Below are 24,236 nucleotides of genomic sequence, written 5' to 3'. Positions count from 1 at the left end.
ATTTTAATTTACCGAGATAATGACTTTTGTGTTTTCATTGGCTGTAAGCCATAATCATCAACATTAACAGAAATAAACACTTGAAATAGATCACTCTGTTTGTAATGACTCTATATAATAAATGAGTTTCACTTTTTGCATTGAAGAACTGAAATAATGTAACGGGTCTGGGAGGCGGAACCTCTGAGCTACTATACAAGGGGGCGGTCCTTGTAAGGGAGCGGGTGGCGACCAGGCAGGCAGTCACAGCAGGTGACCGGGACAGTCTCTAGAAGAACGGGCAGGAGGTCACGGCAAGTGACCGGGGCAGTCTCTGGATGAACGGGCAGATGGTCACGGCAAGTGACCGGGGCAGTCTCTGGGTGAACGGGCAGATGGTCACGGCAAGTGACCGGGGCAGTCTCTGGGTGAACGGGCAGATGGTCACGGCAAGTGACCGGGGCAGTCTCTGGGTAAAGGGTTGGTACGACCTGTGGCGGCTGATGGTAGACGTGAGCTCCCAGGTGAGCAGGCGAGAGTCTCTGGATAAACGGGTGGTCACAGCATGTAACGGCGGAGCCTCCAGGAAGACCAACAGACAGGCGGCAGATGAGCGCTCCCAGGTGAGCGGGCAGAAGTCTCTGGACAGGCGGGTGGTCACAGCACGTGACGGCAGAGCCTCCAGGTAGGCTAGCAGACAGGCAGCAGATGAGCGCTCCCAGGTGAGCGGGCAGGAGTCACTGGACAGGCAGGTGGTCACAGCACGTGACGGCAGAGCCTCCAGGTAGGCTAGCAGGCAGGTAGCAGATGTGCGCTCCCAGGTGAGCGGGCAAGCTGGTCCATAGACAGACTGACAAGAGTTGGAAGGCAGACCGTCGGACCTCAGGCAAGCAGGCAGGTAGTTGATGTGCGCTCCCAGGTGAGCGGGCAAGCTGGTCCTTAGACAGACTGACAGGAGTAGTAAGGCAGACCGTCGGACCTCAGGCTAGCAGGCAGGTAGCAGAATATCAGGCAGGAATAAGACAGCAAGCTGGCAGGAATCTAGCAGGTATCTGGCAGGTAACTGGCAACGGGACCTGAGGGCTGAAGCAGAGTAGTGAACAGTGCAACAACATTGCTCGGGCACCTCCATTTTGGAGGAGGTGCCTTATATATGGTGAAGTCCTCCGGCCATTGGCCGGGGACTCCTTAGGACGGCGCGCGCGGCCCCTATAAGAGGGAGGGAGAGCGCGCGCGCGCCCTAAGCACAGTGGCCGGGAAAGAGCGCGCGCTGCCAGCAGAGTGGGAGGAGGACGCCGGGCACGGAGCAGAGAGGTGAGGGGAACAGCGTCCCTAGGCAGGGACGCCGGCGCTACAGTACCCCCCCCTTTAGGCCCCCCTTTTTTAGGCCAGACAGAAATTTAGCAAGAATGAGCGGGGCATGGATGTTCTCCCGGGGCTCCCACGTTCTCTCCTCAGGACCAAACCCCTTCCAATCTACTAGAAAAAAGGTCTTTCCTCTTACCCTTTTGGTGGCAAGAATGTTCTCTACCTCAAACTCGTCCTCAGCAGAAACCGGAGCAGGAGGCGTACCTGTAGACTTGGAAAAAGAGTTAAGTACCACAGGTTTGAGGAGAGATACATGGAAGGAGTTAGGGATCCGTAAGTTGGCCGGGAGTTTCAATTTATAGGCCACCGGGTTGATCTGACTGATGACCTCCAGGGGACCGATGAACCGAGGCCCTAACTTGTAAGAAGGTATCTTGAGTCGGACATATTTAGATGAGAGCCAGACTTTATCTTCAGGACGAAATTGTGGAGGATCCAGGCGTTTTTTGTCAGCGTGTCTTTTCATCCGTTCGGACGACTGAAGGAGTGCGGATCGGGTACTCTCCCAAATGGAGGAAAATTTGCTAACGAGAGATTCCGCAGCCGGGTTGTCCACAGAGGTGGAGACAGGAAAAGGAATCCGAGGATGCTGACCGAAGACTACAAAAAACGGGGATTTGGAGGAGGATTCGCTCTCGTGATTGTTATAAGAGAACTCGGCCCATGGTAGGAGATCCACCCAGTCTGAATGATGGGCATTAACGAAGTGCCGGAGGTAACTGGTCAGGTTCTGATTGATCCGCTCCACTTGACCATTGGACTGTGGGTGGTAAGCGGAAGAGAAGTCCAGGGTGACGTCTAGCAGTTTACAAGTGGCTCTCCAGAAGCGTGAGGTGAACTGTACCCCACGATCCGACATGATGTGGAGGGGCAGGCCATGAAGACGAAAGATGTGACGAATAAAGTCTTTCGCTAGCTCGGGTGCAGACGGGAGGCCTGGCAGGGGAACGAAATGAGCCATCTTGGAGAAGCGGTCAGCGACCACCCAAATGACCGTACAACCGGCAGAGACTGGGAGGTCAGTTATAAAGTCCATTGCTATATGCTGCCAGGGGGCAGCAGGTACAGAAAGCGGAAGGAGGCGACCGGCTGGCAGATGTCTCGGAACCTTGTTGCGGGCGCAGGATACACAGGCAGAAACAAAGTCTATTACGTCCTTGTGCAGGGTAGGCCACCAGTAGTGCCGGGTAATAAGCTGGAGGGTCTTTTTCTGACCGGCGTGGCCAGCCAGTTTAGACGAGTGACCCCAGTGAAGGATCTTCTCCCGATCAGGTACTGATACGAACGTCTTTCCGGGAGGGAGACGATTTAGACTCACGGGAGCCACCTGCATTACTCTGGCGGGATCGATGATGTGTTTCGGATCTTCCTCGAGATCAGACACCAGAAAGGATCGAGACAAGGCGTCCGCCTTGACGTTTTTGTCAGCCGGGCGAAAATGAAGAACAAAATCAAAGCGAGCAAAAAACAAGGACCACCGGGCTTGGCGCGGGTTAAGTCTCTGGGCATGCTGGAGGTAAGCCAAGTTCTTGTGGTCAGTGTAAATTATTACCGGGTGAAGAGCCCCCTCGAGCAGGTAACGCCACTCCTCCAATGCCAGTTTGATGGCCAATAACTCTCGGTCTCCTATGGAATAATTGCGCTCTGAGGAGGAGAAGAGTTTAGAGAAGAAGCCGCAAGTTACCATCCTCCCGGAAGATGATTTTTGAGTAAGTACCGCTCCGGCTCCAGAGGAGGAGGCGTCAACTTCCAGGAAGAACTGCTTGTTGCCGTCCGGGCGATGCAGCACCGGGGCGGAAGAGAAGGCCTGTTTTAAGGAAAGAAAGGCCTCCTCTGCTTCGGGCGGCCACTCTTTGGGATTAGTACCCTTACGGGTGAGCGCGGAAATTGGGGCAGTCCGGGAAGAGAAGTGCGGTATGAAGAGGCGGTAGTAGTTGGCGAAGCCCAGGAACCGCTGAATGGCCTTCAACCCCTCCGGTCGAGGCCATTTCTCGATGGCAGACAGTTTCTCTGGATCCATTCGTAGGCCGGTCTGAGAAATAATGTAGCCCAAAAACGGAAGCGAGGTCTGCTCAAAGAGGCACTTCTCGTATTTAGCGAAGAGGTAATTCTGCCTGAGCCTGAGCAGGACCTGACGAACGTCCCTCCGGTGAGTCTGGAGATCCGGAGAGAAGACCAAGATGTCGTCCAGGTACACCACTACGCAGGAGTAGAGAAGGTCCCGGAAGATGTCATTGACCAACTCTTGAAAGACGGCAGGAGCGTTACAGAGACCAAAGGGCATTACCAGATATTCATAGTGGCCGTCCCGGGTGTTGAATTCCGTCTTCCATTCATCCCCCTGACGGATACGAACCAGGTTGTACGCCCCACGGAGGTCCAGTTTGGTGAAGATTCTAGCCCCCCTCAGACGATCAAATAACTCCGGAATGAGCGGAAGGGGGTACTTATTCTTCACCGTGATCTGGTTAAGGCCTCTATAGTCTATACAGGGACGGAGAGAGCCGTCCTTCTTTTTGACGAAAAAGAAGCCTGCTCCCGCCGGGGAGGTAGATTTCCGGATGAATCCCCTGGCCAGATTCTCCTCAATATATTCGGACATCGACCGGGTCTCAGCAGCGGATAATGGATAAATACGCCCACGGGGAGGAGTAGTACCAGGTAACAGGTCGATAGGGCAGTCGTATGGTCTATGAGGGGGTAGTGTCTCTGCCTCCTTTTTATTAAAGACATCAGCATAAGACCAATAAGGAATCGGAAGTCCAGGTAGATTAGCTGGGGTAGGAGAAGGACGGACGGGATGGACGGGAACCAGACAGGTCTTATGGCAGTCCTGTCCCCAGCGAAGGACTTCTCCGGTCTGCCAGTCAAGCACGGGTGCATGTCTCTGGAGCCAAGGTAGACCTAGCAAGAGGGCGTGAGAGAGTCCAGGCAGAACATGAAAGGAGATACTCTCAGAATGCAGCATTCCCACCTGCAGAGTAATGGATTCGGTGATGAGTTGGATGGGGCGTGGTAAGAGACCCCCATCCATGGCAGCAACAGACAAGGGTACAGCCAGAGGTTTGGTGGGGATGCGGTATTTCTCTACCAGGGACTGTGAAATAAGATTCCCGGCTGCTCCAGGGTCAAGTTGGGCTAGTTCGAAATAACGGTTCTCCCCGCAGACAATTGAGACTGACAGCAGCAGAGATGGAGAGGATTTATTCTTGTCTAGGTCGACCTCTCTGAGCGAACCTAGACACAGGCGTTTCCCGACCTCTCCGGGCAGGCACGGATCCGGTGCTCCTTACTGCCACAGTAGAAGCAGCTCCCCTCGGCACGGCGTAAGTCCTGACGGGTTTTGACCATCTTGGTCTGGTCGACCTGCATAGGCTCAGGAGAGTGTACCTGGGGAGAGACGGATTTCTGAAAAGTAGGAGCTAGACGTGGAAACCTCCTCTCACGGGTGACCTCTTTGGCACGCTCCTGGAACCGTAGGTCAATCCGGGTGGCAAGAGTTATTAGGTCATCGAGAGTGGTAGGAATGTCCCGACCGGCAAGTTCATCTTTAATACGGCCGGACAGACCCTCCCAGAAGACGGATACCAGAGCGTCGTTATCCCAGGCCAGCTCCGAGGCAAGGGTACGGAACCGTATGGCATATTGGCCCACGGTGAGACTTCCCTGACGGAGGCGTAGCAGTGATGATGCGGATGAGGTCTTCCGTCCGGGTTCGTCGAATCGTCGAAGACTTTCCGGAAAGCCATGAGAAAGGCAGGCAAGTCGGACACCAGGGGGTCTCCTCTCTCCCATAGAGGATTTAGCCAGGCCAGGGCCTCCCCGGTGAGATGGGACATGATGAAGGCAATTTTGGCCCGGTCGGAGTTAAACTGGTGGGACAGGAGTTCAAAGTGCAGGGTGCACTGATTTATGAAGCCCCGAGCCTGGGCGGAGTCGCCTCCGAAGCGAGGAGGTGCAGAAAGCCGGGGTCCGGGGTAGGATACCATGGTATTAGTGGACAGCGGAGCTGCCGGATTGCGAGTCATGGCACTGGCGGAGGCTGCTGGCGGGGCAGTCAGAGTGTCCAGGCGAGAATTGACATTCCGCAGGTGACCCAGGATGGACTCCTGTTGGGACCTCTGACGGGACAGTTCATGACACAGGTCCGAGAGCGAGGGAGCTTGGGTGCCACCGGGTTCCATGGCCCGAGCAAACTGTAACGGGTCTGGGAGGCGGAACCTCTGAGCTACTATACAAGGGGGCGGTCCTTGTAAGGGAGCGGGTGGCGACCAGGCAGGCAGTCACAGCAGGTGACCGGGACAGTCTCTAGAAGAACGGGCAGGAGGTCACAGCAAGTGACCGGGGCAGTCTCTGGATGAACGGGCAGATGGTCACGGCAAGTGACCGGGGCAGTCTCTGGGTGAACGGGCAGATGGTCACGGCAAGTGTCCGGGGCAGTCTCTGGGTGAACGGGCAGATGGTCACGGCAAGTGACCGGGGCAGTCTCTGGGTAAAGGGTTGGTACGACCTGTGGCGGCTGATGGTAGACGTGAGCTCCCAGGTGAGCAGGCGAGAGTCTCTGGATAAACGGGTGGTCACAGCATGTAACGGCGGAGCCTCCAGGAAGACCAACAGACAGGCGGCAGATGAGCGCTCCCAGGTGAGCGGGCAGAAGTCTCTGGACAGGCGGGTGGTCACAGCACGTGACGGCAGAGCCTCCAGGTAGGCTAGCAGACAGGCAGCAGATGAGCGCTCCCAGGTGAGCGGGCAGGAGTCACTGGACAGGCAGGTGGTCACAGCACGTGACGGCAGAGCCTCCAGGTAGGCTAGCAGGCAGGTAGCAGATGTGCGCTCCCAGGTGAGCGGGCAAGCTGGTCCATAGACAGACTGACAAGAGTTGGAAGGCAGACCGTCGGACCTCAGGCAAGCAGGCAGGTAGTTGATGTGCGCTCCCAGGTGAGCGGGCAAGCTGGTCCTTAGACAGACTGACAGGAGTAGTAAGGCAGACCGTCGGACCTCAGGCTAGCAGGCAGGTAGCAGAATATCAGGCAGGAATAAGACAGCAAGCTGGCAGGAATCTAGCAGGTATCTGGCAGGTAACTGGCAACGGGACCTGAGGGCTGAAGCAGAGTAGTGAACAGTGCAACAACATTGCTCGGGCACCTCCATTTTGGAGGAGGTGCCTTATATATGGTGAAGTCCTCCGGCCATTGGCCGGGGACTCCTTAGGACGGCGCGCGCAGCCCCTTTAAGAGGGAGGGAGAGCGCGCGCGCGCGCCCTAAGCACAGTGGCCGGGAAGGAGCGCGCGCTGCCAGCAGAGCGGGAGGAGGACGCCGGGCACGGAGCAGAGAGGTGAGGGGAACAGCGTCCCTGCCTAGCAGAGGGCAGGGACGCCGGCGCTACAAATAAATTAACTATTTGATGGTATTCTAATTTAGCGAGATGCACCTGTATATGCAGACTACTGGCAATCAGCTAATTGTCATGACTCTGGCTGCTAAAAGACAATGGCAAACCGCTATATTCAGATGAAGCTGTGGTTAGCTGCAAACCCATGTATCCAAATGAATAGAGAGCCGCTCGATGTAAGCTGATATTAGTCAGTAGAAAGGGGTCCTTTGTGGGGGATATGTCTCTTTGACATCTATATAACAAAGTAGGACATATAGAAGGGGTTGTCCTACAAAACATTTGTAGGAGTAGTAAGGATCATTTGTGTCATGATTGATTTAAGCAGTTAGAAACAAAAAGTTCAACTTTTTGCTTCAATTTACTGTATTTGTTTTATCTAGTTAATACTATTTTGTAAGTATTTTTCTATACTTTTTATATTTTTGTACGTATTATTTTTTTGTAGTGCGGTTTGTAATGTTAATGTTATGTGACCGACATGACATCTTCACCACTGACACCATTTTGACAGTTTCCCCTTTTTTGTGTATTCTGGATACTTACCTTTACATTTTGTCTAAAGCAAGTATTTTAAGACGTATGAAAGGTTAATTATTAGTAATGATAATGCCAACAACAAAAAAAATCCCTGGATTAATTAAAGGTACTTGTAGGGTCTGATATTCTCATGGGCAACACAGTGGTCAGATGGTTAATGCTGTTGCTTTGCAGGGGATCAAATCTCACCCCTCTGATTAAAATTCCACCAAGGACAACATCTACAAGGTATTTGTATATTCTCCCCATGTTTGCGTGGGTTTCCTCTGGGTTTCCTTCCACACTCCAAAGACATACTCATAGGGAATTAAGATTGTAAGCCCCAATGAGGCCAGCGATGTTGATGTTTGTAAAGCACTGTGGAATATAATGCCGCTAAGTAAGTAAAATATATAGAATCTAAAGATAATATATTTCACCTCACACATAGTAGCCCACTTTGTATATGCCCTGCAGTTCTGTTTCCTTGACATATTTTCTGCTGACCAGATTAAATACCATGCTCACACACAAAACAACAGAGAGTAGCTACGTGCCTTAAGGAGAGAATTGTGGTCTCCACCATGTTGGTTGACACTGGTCCTGGCTGTGTACATTGTGTTACTCATGACAAACTATAATGTTAATCATTTATAATATTGCCCCATATATTTCTCAACAAAAGGTCCAGACTTTTTTGAACAGCATGGATGACAGGTGAATTGAGGACGAATCTCTCCACTACTGTATGTACATAGCCTACAGCTTGTTTATTGAAGTTTGAGAATTTTAATAATTATCTCTTCACTTTTATCCAGGCTGAATGATAACCATCTGTTTATGTAAATCTGGTAATTACAGCATTGTAAATAGCCACAATTTTATCCACATACCTGGAAAGTGTCTGCACTGTTCACATTAAACAGCTGATGACTCCCTGATCCCAACATTATGGGGCCAGAACTTGCTCCTGTGCCATAGACATGAAGGAATACTGTGGCATCAGTGCCAGCATTGGCTAAATTGCCAGTTACAAGCGTGATCTTCCATTCCCCCTCTGTAAAGATAAATGTATTCCTTTTTTTAACTAATTTGTTGAATCTATGTCCCCATAAGAGAAAAACAAACTGAAAATAAATATACAGTGGGTACAGAAAGTACTCAGACCCTTTTAAATTTTTCACTCTTTGGTACACTGCAGCCATTTGGTAGATTCTAAAAAGTTCATTTTTTTCTCATTAATGTACACTCTGCACCCCATCTTGACTGAAAAAAAAACAGAATTGTAGAAATTTTTGCAAATTTATTAAAAAAAGAAAAACTGAAATATCACATGGTCATACGTATTCAGACCCTTTGCTCAGTATTGAGTATAAGCACCCTTTTGGGCTAGTGCAGCCATGAGTCTTCTTGGAAATGATGCAACAAGTTTTTCACACCTGGATTTGGAGATCCTCTGCCATTCTTCCTTGCAGATCCTCTTCAGTTCCGTCAGGTTGGATGGTGAACGTTGGTGGACAGCCATTTTCAGGTCTCTCCAGAGATGCTCAATTGGGTTTAGGTCAGGGCGCTGGCTGGGCCTGTCAAGAATGGTCACAGAGTTGTTCTGAAGCCACTCCTTTGTTATTTTAGCTGTGTGCTTAGGGTCATTGTCTTGTTGGAAGGTGAACCTTCGGCTAAGTCTGAGGTCCAGAGCACTCTGGAAGAAGTTTTCATCCAGGATATCTCTGTACTTGGCCACATTCATGTTTCCTTCAATTGCAACCAGTTGTCCTGTCCCTGCAGCTGAAAAACACCCCAAAAGCATGATGCTGCCACCACCATGTTTCACTGTTGGGAAACACATACCGCTTAGAACTTTTTGGTGATAAGATTCTCTGGTCTGATGAGACGAAGATAGAATTATTTTTCATAGTCTGGGAGTCCTTGGTGTGTTTTTGAGCAAACTCTATGCGGGCTTTCATATGTCTTGCACTGAGGAGAGGCTTCCGTCGGGCCACTCTGCCATAAAGGCCTGACTGGTGGAGGGCTGCAGTGATAGTTGACTTTGTGGAACTTTCTCCCATCTCCCTACTGCATCTCTGGAGCTCAGCCACAGTGATCTTGGGGTTCTTCTTTACCTCTCTCACCAAAGCTCTTCTCCCACGATTGCTAAGTTTGGATGGACGGCCAGGTCTAGGAAGACTTCTGGTGGTCCCAAACTTCTTCCATTTAAGGATTATGGAGGCCACTGTGCTCTTAGGAACCTTGAGTACTGCAGAAATTCTTGTGTAACCTTGGCCAGATCTGTGCCTTGCCACAATTCTGTCTCTGAGCTCCTTGGGCAGTACCTTTGAGCTCATGATTCTCATTTGGTCTGACATGCACTGTGAGGTCTTATATAGACAGGTGTGTGTCTTTCCAAATCAAGTCCTATCAGTTTAATTAAACACGGCTGAACTCCAATGAAGGAGTAAAACCATATCAAGGAGGATCACAAGGATATTGGACAGCATGTGACTTAAAAATGAGTGTCTGAGCAAAGGGTCTGAATACTTATGAACATGTGATATTTCAGTTTTTTCTTTCTTAATAAATTTGCAAACATTTCTACATTTCAGTTTTTTTTTCAGTCAAGATGGGGTGCAGAGTGTATTTCTTCATATCACTTACATTTTTTTTTACAGCCGTAGCAAATAATACACATTCACAGCCTTGTATTGAAATACTTTAGTGAAAGCTGCTGGGTGGAATGCGCTATCATCCTCCTGCCTCAGCCCTAGGGCACCAACCCAAACCAACAACCTTGTTGCTATTACATTCATTAAACCGTTACTGTACAGCTTAGTGTCACATAGAAAAATTAGGCAAAAAGAAAGACTTTATATGTCGAACTTTAGCAAGGAAGTAGACAGATTTGCATATTCTGTGCAAAAGAATGACTTTATGTTGCCAATGAAATACTAAATACTAATTGACTGAAATTGTGAACTTTTGGAAATCTTACCATTGGCTTTGGTGGGATGTTTCTCTTCAGAAGTTAATTCCATTTCTACAAATAAAACAATACACATAACCAATAATAATTCTCTGTTTTTATTCTTATAATAACTCTGGATTCCTGGATACGTTGTGAGGTTATTAGTTTACTGTAATAACTCAGTACATATCGGCCTTGCACTCCTTAATCTGTGTAGGTCTCCGTGCAGTAAAACAAAGAGGAAATTCAAACAGATGGAATGAAGATTGATTTATGAAGAACATGTACTGTATGTCATATAACATATATCTATATATTTATTATAACATACAGTGGGGAAAAAAAGTATTTAGTCAACCACCAATTGTGCAAGTTCTCCCACTTAAAAAGATGAGAGAGGCCTGTAACTGACATCATAGGTAGACCTCAACTATGAGAGACAAAATGAGAAAAAAAATCCTGAAAACCACATTGTCTAATTTGGAAAGAATTTTTTTTCAAATTTTGGTGGAAAATAAGTGTTTGGTCACCTACAAACAAGCAAGATTTCTGTCTCTCACAGACTTGTAACTTCTTCTTTAAGAGGCTCCTCTGTCCTCCACTCATTAGCTGTAGTACTGGCACCTGTTCGAACTTGTTATCAGTATAAAATACACCTGTCCGCAACCTCAAACAGTCACACTCCAAACTCCACTATGGTGAAGACCAAAGCGCTGTTGAAGGACACCAGAAACAAAATTGTAGCCCTTCACCACGCTGGGAAGACTGAATCTGAAATAGGCAAGCAGCTTGGTGTGAAGAAATCAACGGTGGGAGCAATAATTAGAAAATGGAAGACATACAAGACCACTGATAATCTCCCTCGATCTGTGGCTCCACACAAGATCTCACCCCATGGGGTCAAAATAGTCTCAAGAATGGTGAGCAAAAATCCCAGAACCACACGGGGGGGACCTAGTGAATGACCTTCAGAGAGCTGGGACCAACGTTACATGGGCTACCATCAGTAACACACTACGCCACCAGGGACTCAGATCCTGCAGTGCCATGTCCGGGCCCGCCTGAAGTTTGCTAGAGAGCATTTGGATGATCCAGAAGAGTATTGGGAGAATGTCATATGGACAGATGAAACCAAAGTAGAACTGTTTGGTAGAAACACAACTCGTCATGTTTGGAGGAGAAAGAATGCTGAGTTGCATCCAAAGAACACCATACCTACTGTGAAACATGGGGGTGGCAACGTCATGCTTTTGTGCTGTTTCTCTGCCAAGGGACCAGGACGACTGAACAGTGTACATGAAAGAATGAATGGGGCCATGTATCATGAGATTTTGAGTGCAAACCTCTTTCCATCAGCAAGGGCACTGAAGATGAAACATGGCTGGGTCTTTCAGCATGACAATGATCCTAAGCACACCACCAGGGCAACGAAGGAGTGGCTTCGTAAGAAGCATTTCAAGGTCCTGGAGTGGCCTAGCCAGTCTCCAAATCTAAACCCTATAGAAAACCTTTGGAGGGAGTTGAAAGTCCGTGTTGCCCAGCGACAGCCCCAAAACATCACTGCTCTAGAGGAAATCTGCATGGAGGAATGGGCCAACATACCAGCAACAGTGTGTGCCAACCTTGTGAAGACTTACAGAAAACGTTTGACCTCTGTCATTGCCAACAAAGGCTATATAACAAAGTATTGAGATGAACTTTTGTAATTAACCAAATACTTATTTTCCACCAAAATTTGAAAAAAAAATTCTTTCCAAATCAGACAATGTGATTTTCAGGATTTGTTTTCTAATTTTGTCTCTCATAGTTGAGGTCTACCTATGATGTCAGTTACAGGCCTCTCTCATCTTTTTAAGTGGGAGAACTTGCACAATTGGTGGCTGACTAAATACTTTTTTTCTCCACTGTATAACACAAATTACAGTGGATAAAACATCTAAATAATATCTAATAATCTGAAAGTATTCTGCTAAATGCAGTATAGATAGAGCAAAGCTTTCCGCAGTAATTTTGTGTGATAGTCAGCCAAGTACATCTTTTTTCTGTGATTTATTATAGAACTTTATATGTATCCTTTTCTGTCAGAATGGTACACCATCAGCAAATGGTCTGGGGTTCTTTGTTATCTTTATAAGTATTTTTTACAAAACATTTTAATGACTGGACAACCTCGCTACATAATAAAATCAAACTACAAATAAAAATGAGTAAAATGGATATATGATAAATACATAATTGCAGTGGGTTCAGCTGTAAAGATACCTATGATCCTGAGAAGAGGGGCCCAAATTCCCTGTGGGAATGGAGCAATTAGTGACCATGTACGACTGCACCCCTATAAGCAGAGAATGGAGTAATCGTTTCACATGCTCACTACTGCTCCATTCACACAGGAACATTCAGGTTATTGTTCTACTGATCGGTAGGGGTCCTATCAAACAGAACCCTGCCTACGGATAGGTGATAAATGTTGTTCGTGGGTTAACTCCTTTAAGCCATGGCCTCACTATCAGTATTTGGGCAGTATTCGGTCAGTATTTTTTCTCAGGAGTGGATGATAAATGCAGAATTGGTGACTTGTTTCTATTATACCTTTTCTCTGATTGTTCCTCACCTGGTTTTGGCTCCCACTCCTGAGAAAAATACTGACCGAATACTGAGAGTGGGGCCATGGCCTTAGATTATACCACTTGAAATCAAATTAAAAATTTGCACCTTGCTTTAGCAGTTCTATTTCTGAATGGAGAGATCCTTCAGTCATATATGGAAGCCACCTGCAAAATTAATAAAATAATAAAGTAAGACATATTTCCAATGTAGCAGTGAATAATACACAAATTGAGGATACATAAGATAAATCATTCTTATGGTCACAAACTTATTGTTCTGTCCCCATTGGGATGGAAAGTCGCATTAGTAATCAGATTAATGGTGTTTTAGAGTTTCTATCTTTCTAATTTCTATGCTTTTCTAAGAGAAGTCAAATCTCTAATGCCTAATGTACAGGCTATATGTTGGCACACTGTGGCGCCTTGTAGGAACCTGTTCCATACTATGGCATCCTATAGAACATGCCACAATACCTCTATATGAAATCAGAGATATAAATATGTACCCAAACACTTCAATGTGTGCTTTGTTATGGCTCTGTACAACTGGACGAGATGGCCACCCGTAGTAAATGCGAACACCTAGAAAGGAGATGGGTCATAACTTGATAACATCACTAGAACTTTAAAGGAGCTCTCCACTTGCAGGACATTGCTTAGCGTGTCTTCCAGAGGCCATCTTGGTGGTCATGACTTGGAAGTTCCCTTGCGATAAAGTCTAAACTGCCTTAAGTGACCCAGGATTAAAAAAGGGGTTCTTCTTAGACTCCATGCCTTGCATCAACCAGCATGGTAAGAAAGGATGTTGAGAAGGCTGAACTTTTTAATTCCTATTTTGCATCAGTTTTCTCTCAGAAAGAAAATGTAACATCAACTGATCTTCACTGTCCTATTAAAGGAATAGAAGAATCCAGGTTATCTGTAAACAGAAAGATTGTGAGGGAATATTTAGCTAACATAAATGAGTTCAAGTCTCCAGGTCAGATGAATTACACCCCAGAGTACTGAAGAGATCGTAGAACAAATTTTAGAACTACTCTCCATAATCTTTGAAAATTCTTGGAGAACAGGAGAAGTCCCAGAAGACTGGAGAAGATCAAATGTTGTTCCTATCTTCAAAAAGGGGAAGAAGATGGACCCATGGAACTATAGGCCGGTGAGTCTGACTTCTATACCAGGAAAGATCTTTGAACAAATTATTAAACAACATGTATGCAAGTACCTGGATAAGAATGAAGTGATTAACCAGAGTCAGCATGGGTTTGTAACTAACAAGTCATGTCAGACTAACTTAATTTCCTTCTATGACAGAATCACTGACTGGGTGGATCAGGGAAATGCTGTAGATATAGTATATCTTGACTTCAGCAAAGCATTTGACAAAGTATCTCATACCATCCTTATTGAAAAAATGACTAAGTATGGAATGGACAAGGCAACTGTTAGGTGGATTCATAACTGGCTAAGTGATTGGACTCAAAGAGAGGTCCAGTTGGATGAATGTCTCAAGTGGGGTACCACAGGGCTCTGTCCTGTGACCTGTACTGTTCAATATCTTTATCAATGATTTAGATGAAGGAATTGAGGGTAAACTGATTACATTTGCTCATGACACAAAGCTAGGAGGGATAGCTAATACTAGAGAAGAGAGAGAGGATTAAAAAAAGACCCAAATAAACTGGAGCAGTGGGCAGCAACTAACAGAATAGTTTTTAACAGGGAAAAATGCAAAGTACTACATCTGGGCAATAAATGAAAAAAAGCATATACAGAATGGGAGGAATAGAGCTAAGCAACAGTACATGTGAAAAAGACTTAGGTATACTAATAGATCACAGACTGAACATGAGTCAACAGTGTGATGCAGCAGAAAAAAAGGCAAATACAATTCTGGGATATATTAACCGAAGCATACAGTCTAGATCACGTGAAGTCATTATCGCACTTTACTCCTCTTTGGTCAGACCTCATCTGGAATACTGTGTCCAGTTTTGGGCACCACATTTTAAAAAAGACATCGACAAACTGGAGCAAGTTCGGAGAAGAGCGACCAGAATGGTGACCGGTCTGCAAACCATGTCCTATGAGGAACGGTTACAGGATTTGGGAATGTTTAGCTTGCAAAAAAGAAGACTGAGAGGAGACTTAATAGCTGTCTACAAATATCTCAAGGACTGTCACATTGTAGAAGGATCATCTTTATTCTCATTTGCACAAGGAAAGACTAGAAGCAATGGGATGAAACTGAATGGGAGGAGACACAGATTAGATATTAGAAAAAACTTTTTGACAGTTAGGGTGATCAATGAGTGGAACAGGCTGCCACGAGAGGTGGTGAGTTCCCCTTCAATGGACGTCTTCAAACAGAGGCTGGACAGGGATGATTTAGTGAATCCTGCTTTGAGCAGGGGGTTGGACCAGATGACCCAGGAGGTCCCTTCCAACTCTACCATTCTATGATTCTATGATTCTATCTGGGTGGTAGCCTTATTGTCTGCTGGTCAACTTAAGCAATGTCAATTCACATGGCTCTGACCTGCACTCACGCACCTTCACAACCATTCCTGTGCCATCCTGTCCACCAGAAAACATCTGTCTCCTGGTACACTTTTCCAGTATTGAACTTGATATATGAGCCATATACCGGCCATGTTCATGAAGCCTCAATGATGTTGTCAGGGAATGCATTATGGAAAGATTTAGTCTTGAAAGCATCTATAATTCTTAAACTGTTTGAGCATATTATTTGATATCTTAATAAATGTGATTTGATTATTATTATTTATTTAATTTTAAATATACAGTAATTGAGAAACTAAAAGTTTCATAGCAATCAAAATTGCAACAGTTATAAAAATTTGGGAACGTTGACTACGTATATCTGGTTCAACTTATGTAAACCAGAAACTTATAGTCATTCTCTCATTGAACAGATCAGCTAACCTATTTAATGGTAAATAGTCAATTAACTATGTAGAAAAATGTCTAATAAACCCATCAGCAGCGATAGCATTATATCTCCCAGACTTACAGCTGGAGTTTGCTTGTGTTATGTATTACATCGCTGGTCTCGGAAGGGTTATTTCTCATTTTACTCTGAACTTAAAAAATAAATGTGCTGAAAGAATAAATGCCCATGTGACAGGCAGTAAGATCTTAAAGAAATGAAAGAGCAAATATTACCGAAAACCTGTATTGTGACACACAGGCTCTGGAATATTGGTGGACTCAGATTCCATAAAACTGACATCAAACATATAAGTATCCTTGAGGGAACACAGATATACAGCATTTAAAAATTCACGAAGTAGAATTGTGATGGTATGAATAATGTTACCTTTCACAATTGAAGATATATTCTGCGAGTTCGCCCAGTTCCCCGATGATTACTTTCTCACAATACCAGTACTGTGACTTGTGATTGGCCTCGCAGCCTAGGAGCACTCTCTGTAGCTTCCCAAGTGACACAGCTTCAATTTCAAACATATCAACCTAAGGAGCAAGAGCAAAGGCAAATGTGAGGAACCACTGCATAATACATCCACTGCTCATTTTCTTGTCTTACTATTGCGGCTGTATTATACGGCTATGTCGTTCTATGAGAAAATTGATTTTTCTACATGTCTGTTTGTGAAAAATGAACATCAGCCTCAGATTTTTTCTTTTATGTTACTGCACTAAATCATTAGATCTGCTTGGCAAAAAATATATGAATATAGCTTAATGAACTCTTTTTAACCATTACCTGTCTGGATTGGACCACTTTAAGAAAACACTGGACCCCTGCTAAACTACCAGTAACAAATAATGCAATAGCAGACTACTTTGCTCAGTTCTTTCACTACCAGTTGCTGATCAATCTACTTTTTTGTCTCACCAATCCTTTTCCACACTAGAAATTAAAATGAATTTCTACTTTCCATTTTTTGATGGAACTATACGAATATTGTGTGATACACAGTGAATTGTGAAAGTATTTGGCCCCCTTGAACTTTTCTACCTGTTGCCACATTTCTGGCTTCAAACATAAAGATATAAAATTCTAATTTTTCGGGGAAGAATCAACAAGTGGGACACAATCGTGAAGTGGAACGAAATTTATTGGATATTTTAAACTTTTTTTAAAAAATAAAAAATGAAAAGTGGGGCGTGCAATATTATTCGGCCCCCTTGAGTTAATACTTTGTAGCGCCACCTTTTGCTGCGATTACAGCTGCAAGTCGCTTGGGGTATGTCTCTATCAGTTTTGCACATCGAGAGGCTGAAATTCTTGCGCATTCGTCCTTGCAAAACAGCTCGAGCTCAGTGAGGTTGGATGGAGGGCGTTTGTGAACAGCAGTTTTCAGCTCTTTCCACAGATTCTCGATTGGATTCAGGTCTGGACTTTGACTTGGCCATTCTAACACCTGGATACTTTTATTTTTTTAACCATTCCATTGTAGATTTTGCATTATGTTTGGGATCATTGTCTTGTTGGAAGATAAATCTATGTCCAAGTCTCAGGTCTTTTGCAGACTCCAACAGGTTTTCTTCCAGAATGGTCCTGAATTTGGCTCCGTCCATCTTCCCATCATTTTTAACCATCTTCCCTGTCCCTGCTGAAGAAAATAAGGTCCAAACCATGATGCTGCCACCACCATGTTTGACAGTGGGGATGGTGTTTTGAGGGTGATGAGCTGTGTTGCTTTTACGACAAACATATCATTTTGCATTGTGGCCAAAAAATTCGATTTTGGTTTCATCTGACCAGAGCACCATATTCCACATTTTTGGTGTGTCTCCCAGGTGGCTTGTGGCAAACTTCAAACGAGACTTATGGATATCTTTGAGAAATGGCTTTCTTCTTGCCACTCTTCCATAAAGGCCAGATTTGTGCAGTGTATGACTGATTGTTGTCCTATGGACAGACTCTCCCACCTCAGCTGTAGATCTCTGAGGTTCATCCAGAGTGATCATGGGCCTTTTGGCTGCATCTCTGATCAGTCTTCTCCTTGTTCGAGATAAAAGTTTAGAAGGACGGCCAGGTTTTGGTAGATTTGCAGTGGTCTCATACTCCTTCCATTTCAATATGATCGCTTGCACAGTGCTCCTTGAGATGTTTAAAACTTGGGAAATCTTTTAGTATCCAAATCCAGCTTTGAACTTCGCCACAACAGTATCTCGGACCTGCCTGGCGTGTTCCTTGGTCTTCATGATGCTCTCTGCACTTGAAACAGAACCCTGAGTCTATCACAGAGCAGGTGCATTTATACGGAGACTCGATTACACACTGGTGGATTCTATTTATCATTACCAGTCATTTAGGACAACATTGGATCATTCAGAGATCCTCACTGAACTTCTGGAGTGAGTTTGCTGTACTTGAAGTAAAGGGGCTGAATAATATTGCACGCCCCACTTTTCATTTTTTATTTTTTTTAACAAAGTTTAAAATATCCAATAAATTTAGTTCCACTTCATGATTGTGTCCACTTGTTGTTGATTCTTCCCCCAAAAATTCGAATTTTATATCTTTATGTTTGAAGCCAGAAATGTGTCAAAAGGTAAAACAGTTCAAGGGGGGCAAATACTTTCACAATGCACTGTATATATACACTGCTCAAAAAATAAAGGGAACACTCAAATAACACATCCTAGATCTGAATGAATGAAATATTCTCATTGAATACTTTGTTCTGTACAAGGTTGAATGTGCTGACAACAAAATCACACAAAAATCATCAATGGAAATCAAATTTATTAACCAATGGAGGCCTGGATTTGGAGTCACCCCCAAAATTAAAGTGGAAAAACACACTACAGGCTGATCCAACTTTGATGTAATGTCCTTAAAACAAGTCAAAATGAGTTTCAGTATTGTGTGTGGCCTCCACGTGCCTGTATGACCTCTCTACAATGCCTGGGCATGCTCCTGATGAGGTTGCGGATGGTCTCCTGTGGGATCTCCTCCAAGATGGCACATCAATGCGAGCTGTGGCAAGTAGGTTTGCTTTGTCTGTTAGCGTACTGTCCAGAGGCTGGAGGCGCTATCAGGAGACAGGCCAGTACACCAGGAGACGAGGAGGGGGCATTAGGAGGGCAACAACCCAGCAGCAGGACCGCTACCTCCGCCTTTGTGCAAGGAGGAACAGGAGTAGCACTGCCAGAGCCCTGCAAAATGACCTCCAGCAGGCCACAAATGTGCATGTGTCTGCACAAACGGTTAGAAACTGACTCCATGAGGGAGGTATGAGGGCCCGACGTCCACAGATGGGGGTTGTGCTCACAGCCCAACACCGTGCAGGACGCTTTGCATTTGCCACAGAACACCAGGATTGTCAAAGTCGCCACTGGCGCCCTGTGCTCTTCACAGATGAAAACAGGTTCACACTGAGCACATGTGACAGACGTGACAGAGTCTGGAGACGCCGTGGAGAGTGATCTGCTGCCTGCAACATCATTCAGCATGACCGGTTTGGTAGTGGGTCAGTAATGGTGTGGGGTGGCATTACTTTGGAGGGCCGCACAGCCCTCCATGTGCTCGCCAGAGGTAGCCTGACTGCCATTAGGTACCGAGATGAGATCCTCAGACCCCTTGTGAGACCATATGCTGGTGCGGTTGGCCCTGGGTTCCTCCTAATGCAGGACAATGCCAGACCTCATGTGGCTAAAGTGTGTCAGCAGTTCCTGCAAGATGAAGGCATTGAAGCTATGGACTGGCCCGCCCGTTCCCCAGACCTGAATCCGATTGAGCATATCTGGGACATCATGTCTCGCGCCATCCACCAACATCACGTTGCACCACAGACTGTCCAGGAGTTGGCGGATGCTTTAGTCCAGGTCTGGGAGGAGATCCCACAGGAGACCATTCGCAACCTCATCAGGAGCATGACCAGGCATTGTAGGAAGGTCATACAGGCACGTGGAGGCCACACACACAATACTGAGCCTCATTTTGACTTGTTTTAAAGGACATTACATCAAAGTTGGATCAGCCTGTAGTATGTTTTTCCACTTTAATTTTGGGGGTGACTCCAAATTCAGGCCTCCATTGGTTAATAAATTTGATTTCCATTGATTATTTTTGTGTGATTTTGTTGTCAGCACATTCAACTTTGTACAGAACAAAGTATTCAATGAGAATATTTCATTCATTCAGATCTAGGATGTGTTATTTGAGTGTTCCCTCTATTTTTTGAGCAGTGTATATAAAAAATATATATATATATGTGTATATATATATATATATATATATATATATATATATATATATACACACACACATACAGTTAGGTCCATATATATTTGGACAGAGACAACATTTTTCTAATTTTGGTTCTAGACATTACCACAATGAATTTTAAACAAAACAATTCAGATGCAGTTGAAGTTCAGACTTTCAGCTTTCATGTAAGGGTATATACATTAAAATTGGATGAAGGGTTTAGGAGTTTCAGCTCCTTAACATGTGCCACCCTGTTTTAAAGGGACCAAAAGTAATTGGACAGATTAAATTATTGTAAATAAAATGTTCATTTCTAGTACTTGGTTGAAAACCCTTTGTTGGCAATGACTGCCTGAAGTCTTGAACTCATGGACATCACCAGACGCTGTGTTTCCTCCTTTTTGATGCTGTGCCAGGCCTTCACTGCAGTGGTTTTCAGTTGCTGTTTGTTTGTGGGCCTTTCTGTCTGAAGTTTAGTCTTTAACAAGTGAAATGCATGCTCAATTGGGTTGAGATCAGGTGACTGACTTGGCCATTCAAGAGTATTCCACTTCTTTGCTTTAATAAACTCCTGGGTTGCTTTGGCATTATGTTTTGGGTCATTGTCCATCTGTAGTATGAAACGACAACCAATCAGTTTGGCTGCATTTGGCTGGATCTGAGCACACAGTATGGCTCTGAATACATCAGAATTCATTCGGCTGCTTCTGTCCTGTGTCACATTATCAATAAACACTAGTGACCCAGTGCCACTGGCAGCCATGCATGCCCAAACCATCACACTGCCTCCGCCGTGTTTTACAGATGATAGTGGTATGCTTTGGATCATGAGCTGTACCACACCTTCGCCATACTTTTCTCTTCCCATCATTCTGGTAGAGGTTGATCTTGGTTTCATCTGTCCAAAGAATGTTCTTACAGAACTGTGCTAGCTTTTTAAGATGTTTTTTAGCAAAGTCCAGTCTAGCCTTTTTATTCTTGATGCTTATGAGTGGCTTGCACCGTGCAGTGAACCCTCTGTATTTACTTTCATCCAGTCTTCTCTTTATGGTAGATTTGGATATTGATACGCCTACCTCCTGGAGAGTGTTGTTCACTTGGTTGGCTGTTGTGAAGGGGTTTCTCTTCACCATGGAGATTATTCTGCGATCATCCACCACTGTTGTTTTCCGTGGGCGCCCAGGTCTTTTTGCATTGATGAGTTCACCAGTGCTTTCTTTCTTTCTCAGGATGTACCAAACTGTAGGTTTTGCCACTCCTAATATTGTAGCAATTTCTCGGACGCGTTTTTTCTGTTATTGCAGCTTAAGGATGGCTTGTTTCACCTGCATGGAGACCTCCTTTGACCGCATGTTTAATTCACAGCAAAACCTTCCAAATGCAAGCACCACACCTCAAATCAACTCCAGGCCTTTTATCTGCTTAATTGAGAATGACATAACAAAGGGATTGCCCACACCTGTCCATGAAATAGCCTTGGAGTCAATTGTCCAATTACTTTTGGTCCCTTTAAAAACAGGGTGGCACATGTTAAGGAGCTGAAACTCCTAAACCCTTCATCCAATTTTAATGTGGATACCCTCAAATGAAAGCTGAAAGTCTGAACTTCAACTGTATCTGAATTGTTTTGTTTAAAATTCATTGTGGTAATGTCTAGAACCAAAATTAGAAAAATGTTGTCTCTGTCCAAATATATATTGACCTAACTGTATATCAGGGTGGTCCAAAAGTAAGTGGACAGAAAATGATATAATTTTATATATAAATCAAAATAAATGTTATTTACTAACACAAGCATAACATTGACAATTACATTTTATTCTGAACAATAGTACAAGTGCCCTTAAATTTTATCAACGCTGGTGCTCAAACTGTTTTCCATTACAATTTGCATAGCTTTGAAGTCTGCCTCTTACGCTTCGACAAACTTTTTTGCACAAGTCTCTTTGGGTATTAATTTCTTGAAATGCATCTCTTATGTAATTTTTCAAATCACTGACACTTTTTGGTTTTCGACTATAAACTTTGTCCTTGAGTACTCCCCAAAAGAAAAAATCCATTGGGGTCAAGTCTGGTGAACGTGCAGGCCAATCAAGTGGGCCTCTTCGGCCAATCCATTTATTAGGAAATATTTCATCAAGGTACTCGCGGACTACTCTTGAATAATGTGGAGGGGCCCCATCTTGTTGGAAATAAAGGTCATTTGAATTAGGCTGATACTCTAACTGGGGAACAACTTGATTCATTAGAATTTCGAGATACTTATCTCTTGTGACTGTTCCATCAAAAAATACTGGTCCTAAAACACCAAAACTTGAAATACCACCCCAAACATTGACACCAGGCTCATTTAGTTGTTGCTCTAATGTTAAATGCATGTTCTCATTATACCAGTAAATACAATTATGTCTGTTAATATGGCCGGATAATTTGAAAGAAGGTTCATCACTCCACATAATGTTATCTAAAATTACTGGATTTTCTTCAATTTTGTTAAGCATAATCTGACTAAATTGCAGCCGCCTGTCGGGATCATCATCCAATAAACCATGAATTAGACGTGGACGATAAGCTTTCCACCCAATAGATTTCAGGATTCGCATGATAGAAGCTTGTGAAATTCCCAATTCCAAAGAAGCTCTTCTGGTGGCCTTTTTTGGACTCTGAACAAATGTTTCAGCAACAAGTTCTTTATTATCTTCTGTACAGACTGTTTTGCGTACACCAGTTTTTGGAGCATTAAGGATTGAGCCAGTGGCATTGAATTTGTCATGAATGCGGTAAATGGTTTGTCTCTTTGGGGCTTGAGTACCAAATGTTTCAACCCAATTTGCTCTAATGGTTTCAGCATTTTGAGATTTCCAATACTCTGTTGAAATCCATTTTCTTTGATCTGCATTTAAATTATTTGCCATTATGTGTTATCTGAATTATCTGAAAAGAAAACAGATTTGGGGGAGATCTATCTGTGAAAACTAGATCTATGAAACTGGCTCAGCTGCCCTTAGCAACCAATCAGGTTCCACCTTTCATTTTCCAAAGAGTCTGTGAGGAATGAAAAGTGAAATCTGATTGGTTGCTAAGGGCAACTGAGCCAGTTTCACATTACACCATGTTTGATAAATCTCCCCCTTCATAACCTTATTACACTTTCTGTCCACCTACTTTTGGATCACCCTATAATATATATACAGTACAGACCAAAAGTTTGGACACAACTTCTCATTTAAAGATTTTTCTGTATTTTCTTGACAATGAAAATTGTACATTCACACTGAAGGCATCAAAACTATGAATTAACACATGTGGAACTATATACTTAACAAAAAAGTGTGAAACAACTGAAAATATGTCTTATATTCTAGGTTCTTCAAAGTAGCCACCTTTTGCTCTGATGACTGCTTTGCACACTCTTGGCATTCTCTTGATGAGTTTCAAGAGGTAGTCACCGGAAATGGTCTTTCAACAATCTTGAAGGAGTTCCCAGAGATGCTTAGCACTTGTTGGCCTTTTTGCCTTCACTCTGCGGTCCAGCTCACCCCAAACCATCTCGATTGGGTTCAGGTCTGGTGACTGTGGAGGCCAGATCATCTGGCGTAGCACCCCATCACTCTCCTTCTTGGTAAAATAGCCCTTACACAGCCTGGAGGTGTGTTTGGGGTCATTGTCCTGTTGAAAAATAAATGATGGTCCAACTAAACGCAAACCGGATGGAATAGCACGCTGCAAGATGCTGTGTTAGCCATGCTGGTTCAGTATGCCTTCAATTTTTAATAAATCTCCAACAGTGTCACTAGAAAAGCACCCCCACACCATCACACCTCCTCCTACATGCTTCACGATGGGAACCAGGCATGTAGAGTCCATCCGTTCACCTTTTCTGCGTCGCACAAAGACACGGTGGTTGGAACCAAAGATCTCAAATTTGGACTCATCAGACCAAAGCACAGATTTCCACTGGTCTAATGTCCATTCCTTGTGTTCTTTAGCCCAAACAAGTCTCTTCTGCTTGTTGCCTGTCCTTAGCAGTGGTTTCCTAGCAGCTATTTTACCATGAAGGCCTGCTGCACAAAGTCTCCTCTTAACAGTTGTTGTAGAGATGTGTCTGCTGCTAGAACTCTGTGTGGCATTGACCTGGTCTCTAATCTGAACTGCTGTTAACCTGCAATTTCTGAGGCTGGTGACTCAGATAAACTTATCCTCAGA

The 24,236-nt window shown here is 44.6% G+C and overlaps 1 protein-coding gene across 2 annotated transcripts in view; it reads right to left on the bottom strand.

Annotated features, from left to right (window-relative positions):
* The window catches only part of RP1 (RP1 axonemal microtubule associated), a 1,013,486-nt gene that overhangs the window by 546,587 nt on the left and 442,663 nt on the right, over positions 1-24,236 (bottom strand). For both annotated transcript variants that reach the window (XM_073679301.1, XM_073679302.1), the window contains exons 22-25: positions 16,164-16,318; positions 12,933-12,991; positions 10,245-10,289; positions 8,152-8,315 (exon numbers count right to left, since the gene is read on the bottom strand). In XM_073679301.1, coding sequence (XP_073535402.1) covers positions 8,152-8,315; positions 10,245-10,289; positions 12,933-12,991; positions 16,164-16,318 — 423 coding nt within the window. The remainder of the gene's footprint in view (positions 1-8,151; positions 8,316-10,244; positions 10,290-12,932; positions 12,992-16,163; positions 16,319-24,236) is intronic.

This window comes from Phyllobates terribilis, unplaced genomic scaffold, assembly GCF_046119375.1.
Source record: "Phyllobates terribilis strain yellow unplaced genomic scaffold, ASM4611937v1 Scaffold_4__5_contigs__length_816908805, whole genome shotgun sequence".
NCBI lineage: Eukaryota > Metazoa > Chordata > Amphibia > Anura > Dendrobatidae > Phyllobates > Phyllobates terribilis.
This window is presented reverse-complemented; position numbering and strand designations above follow the sequence as displayed.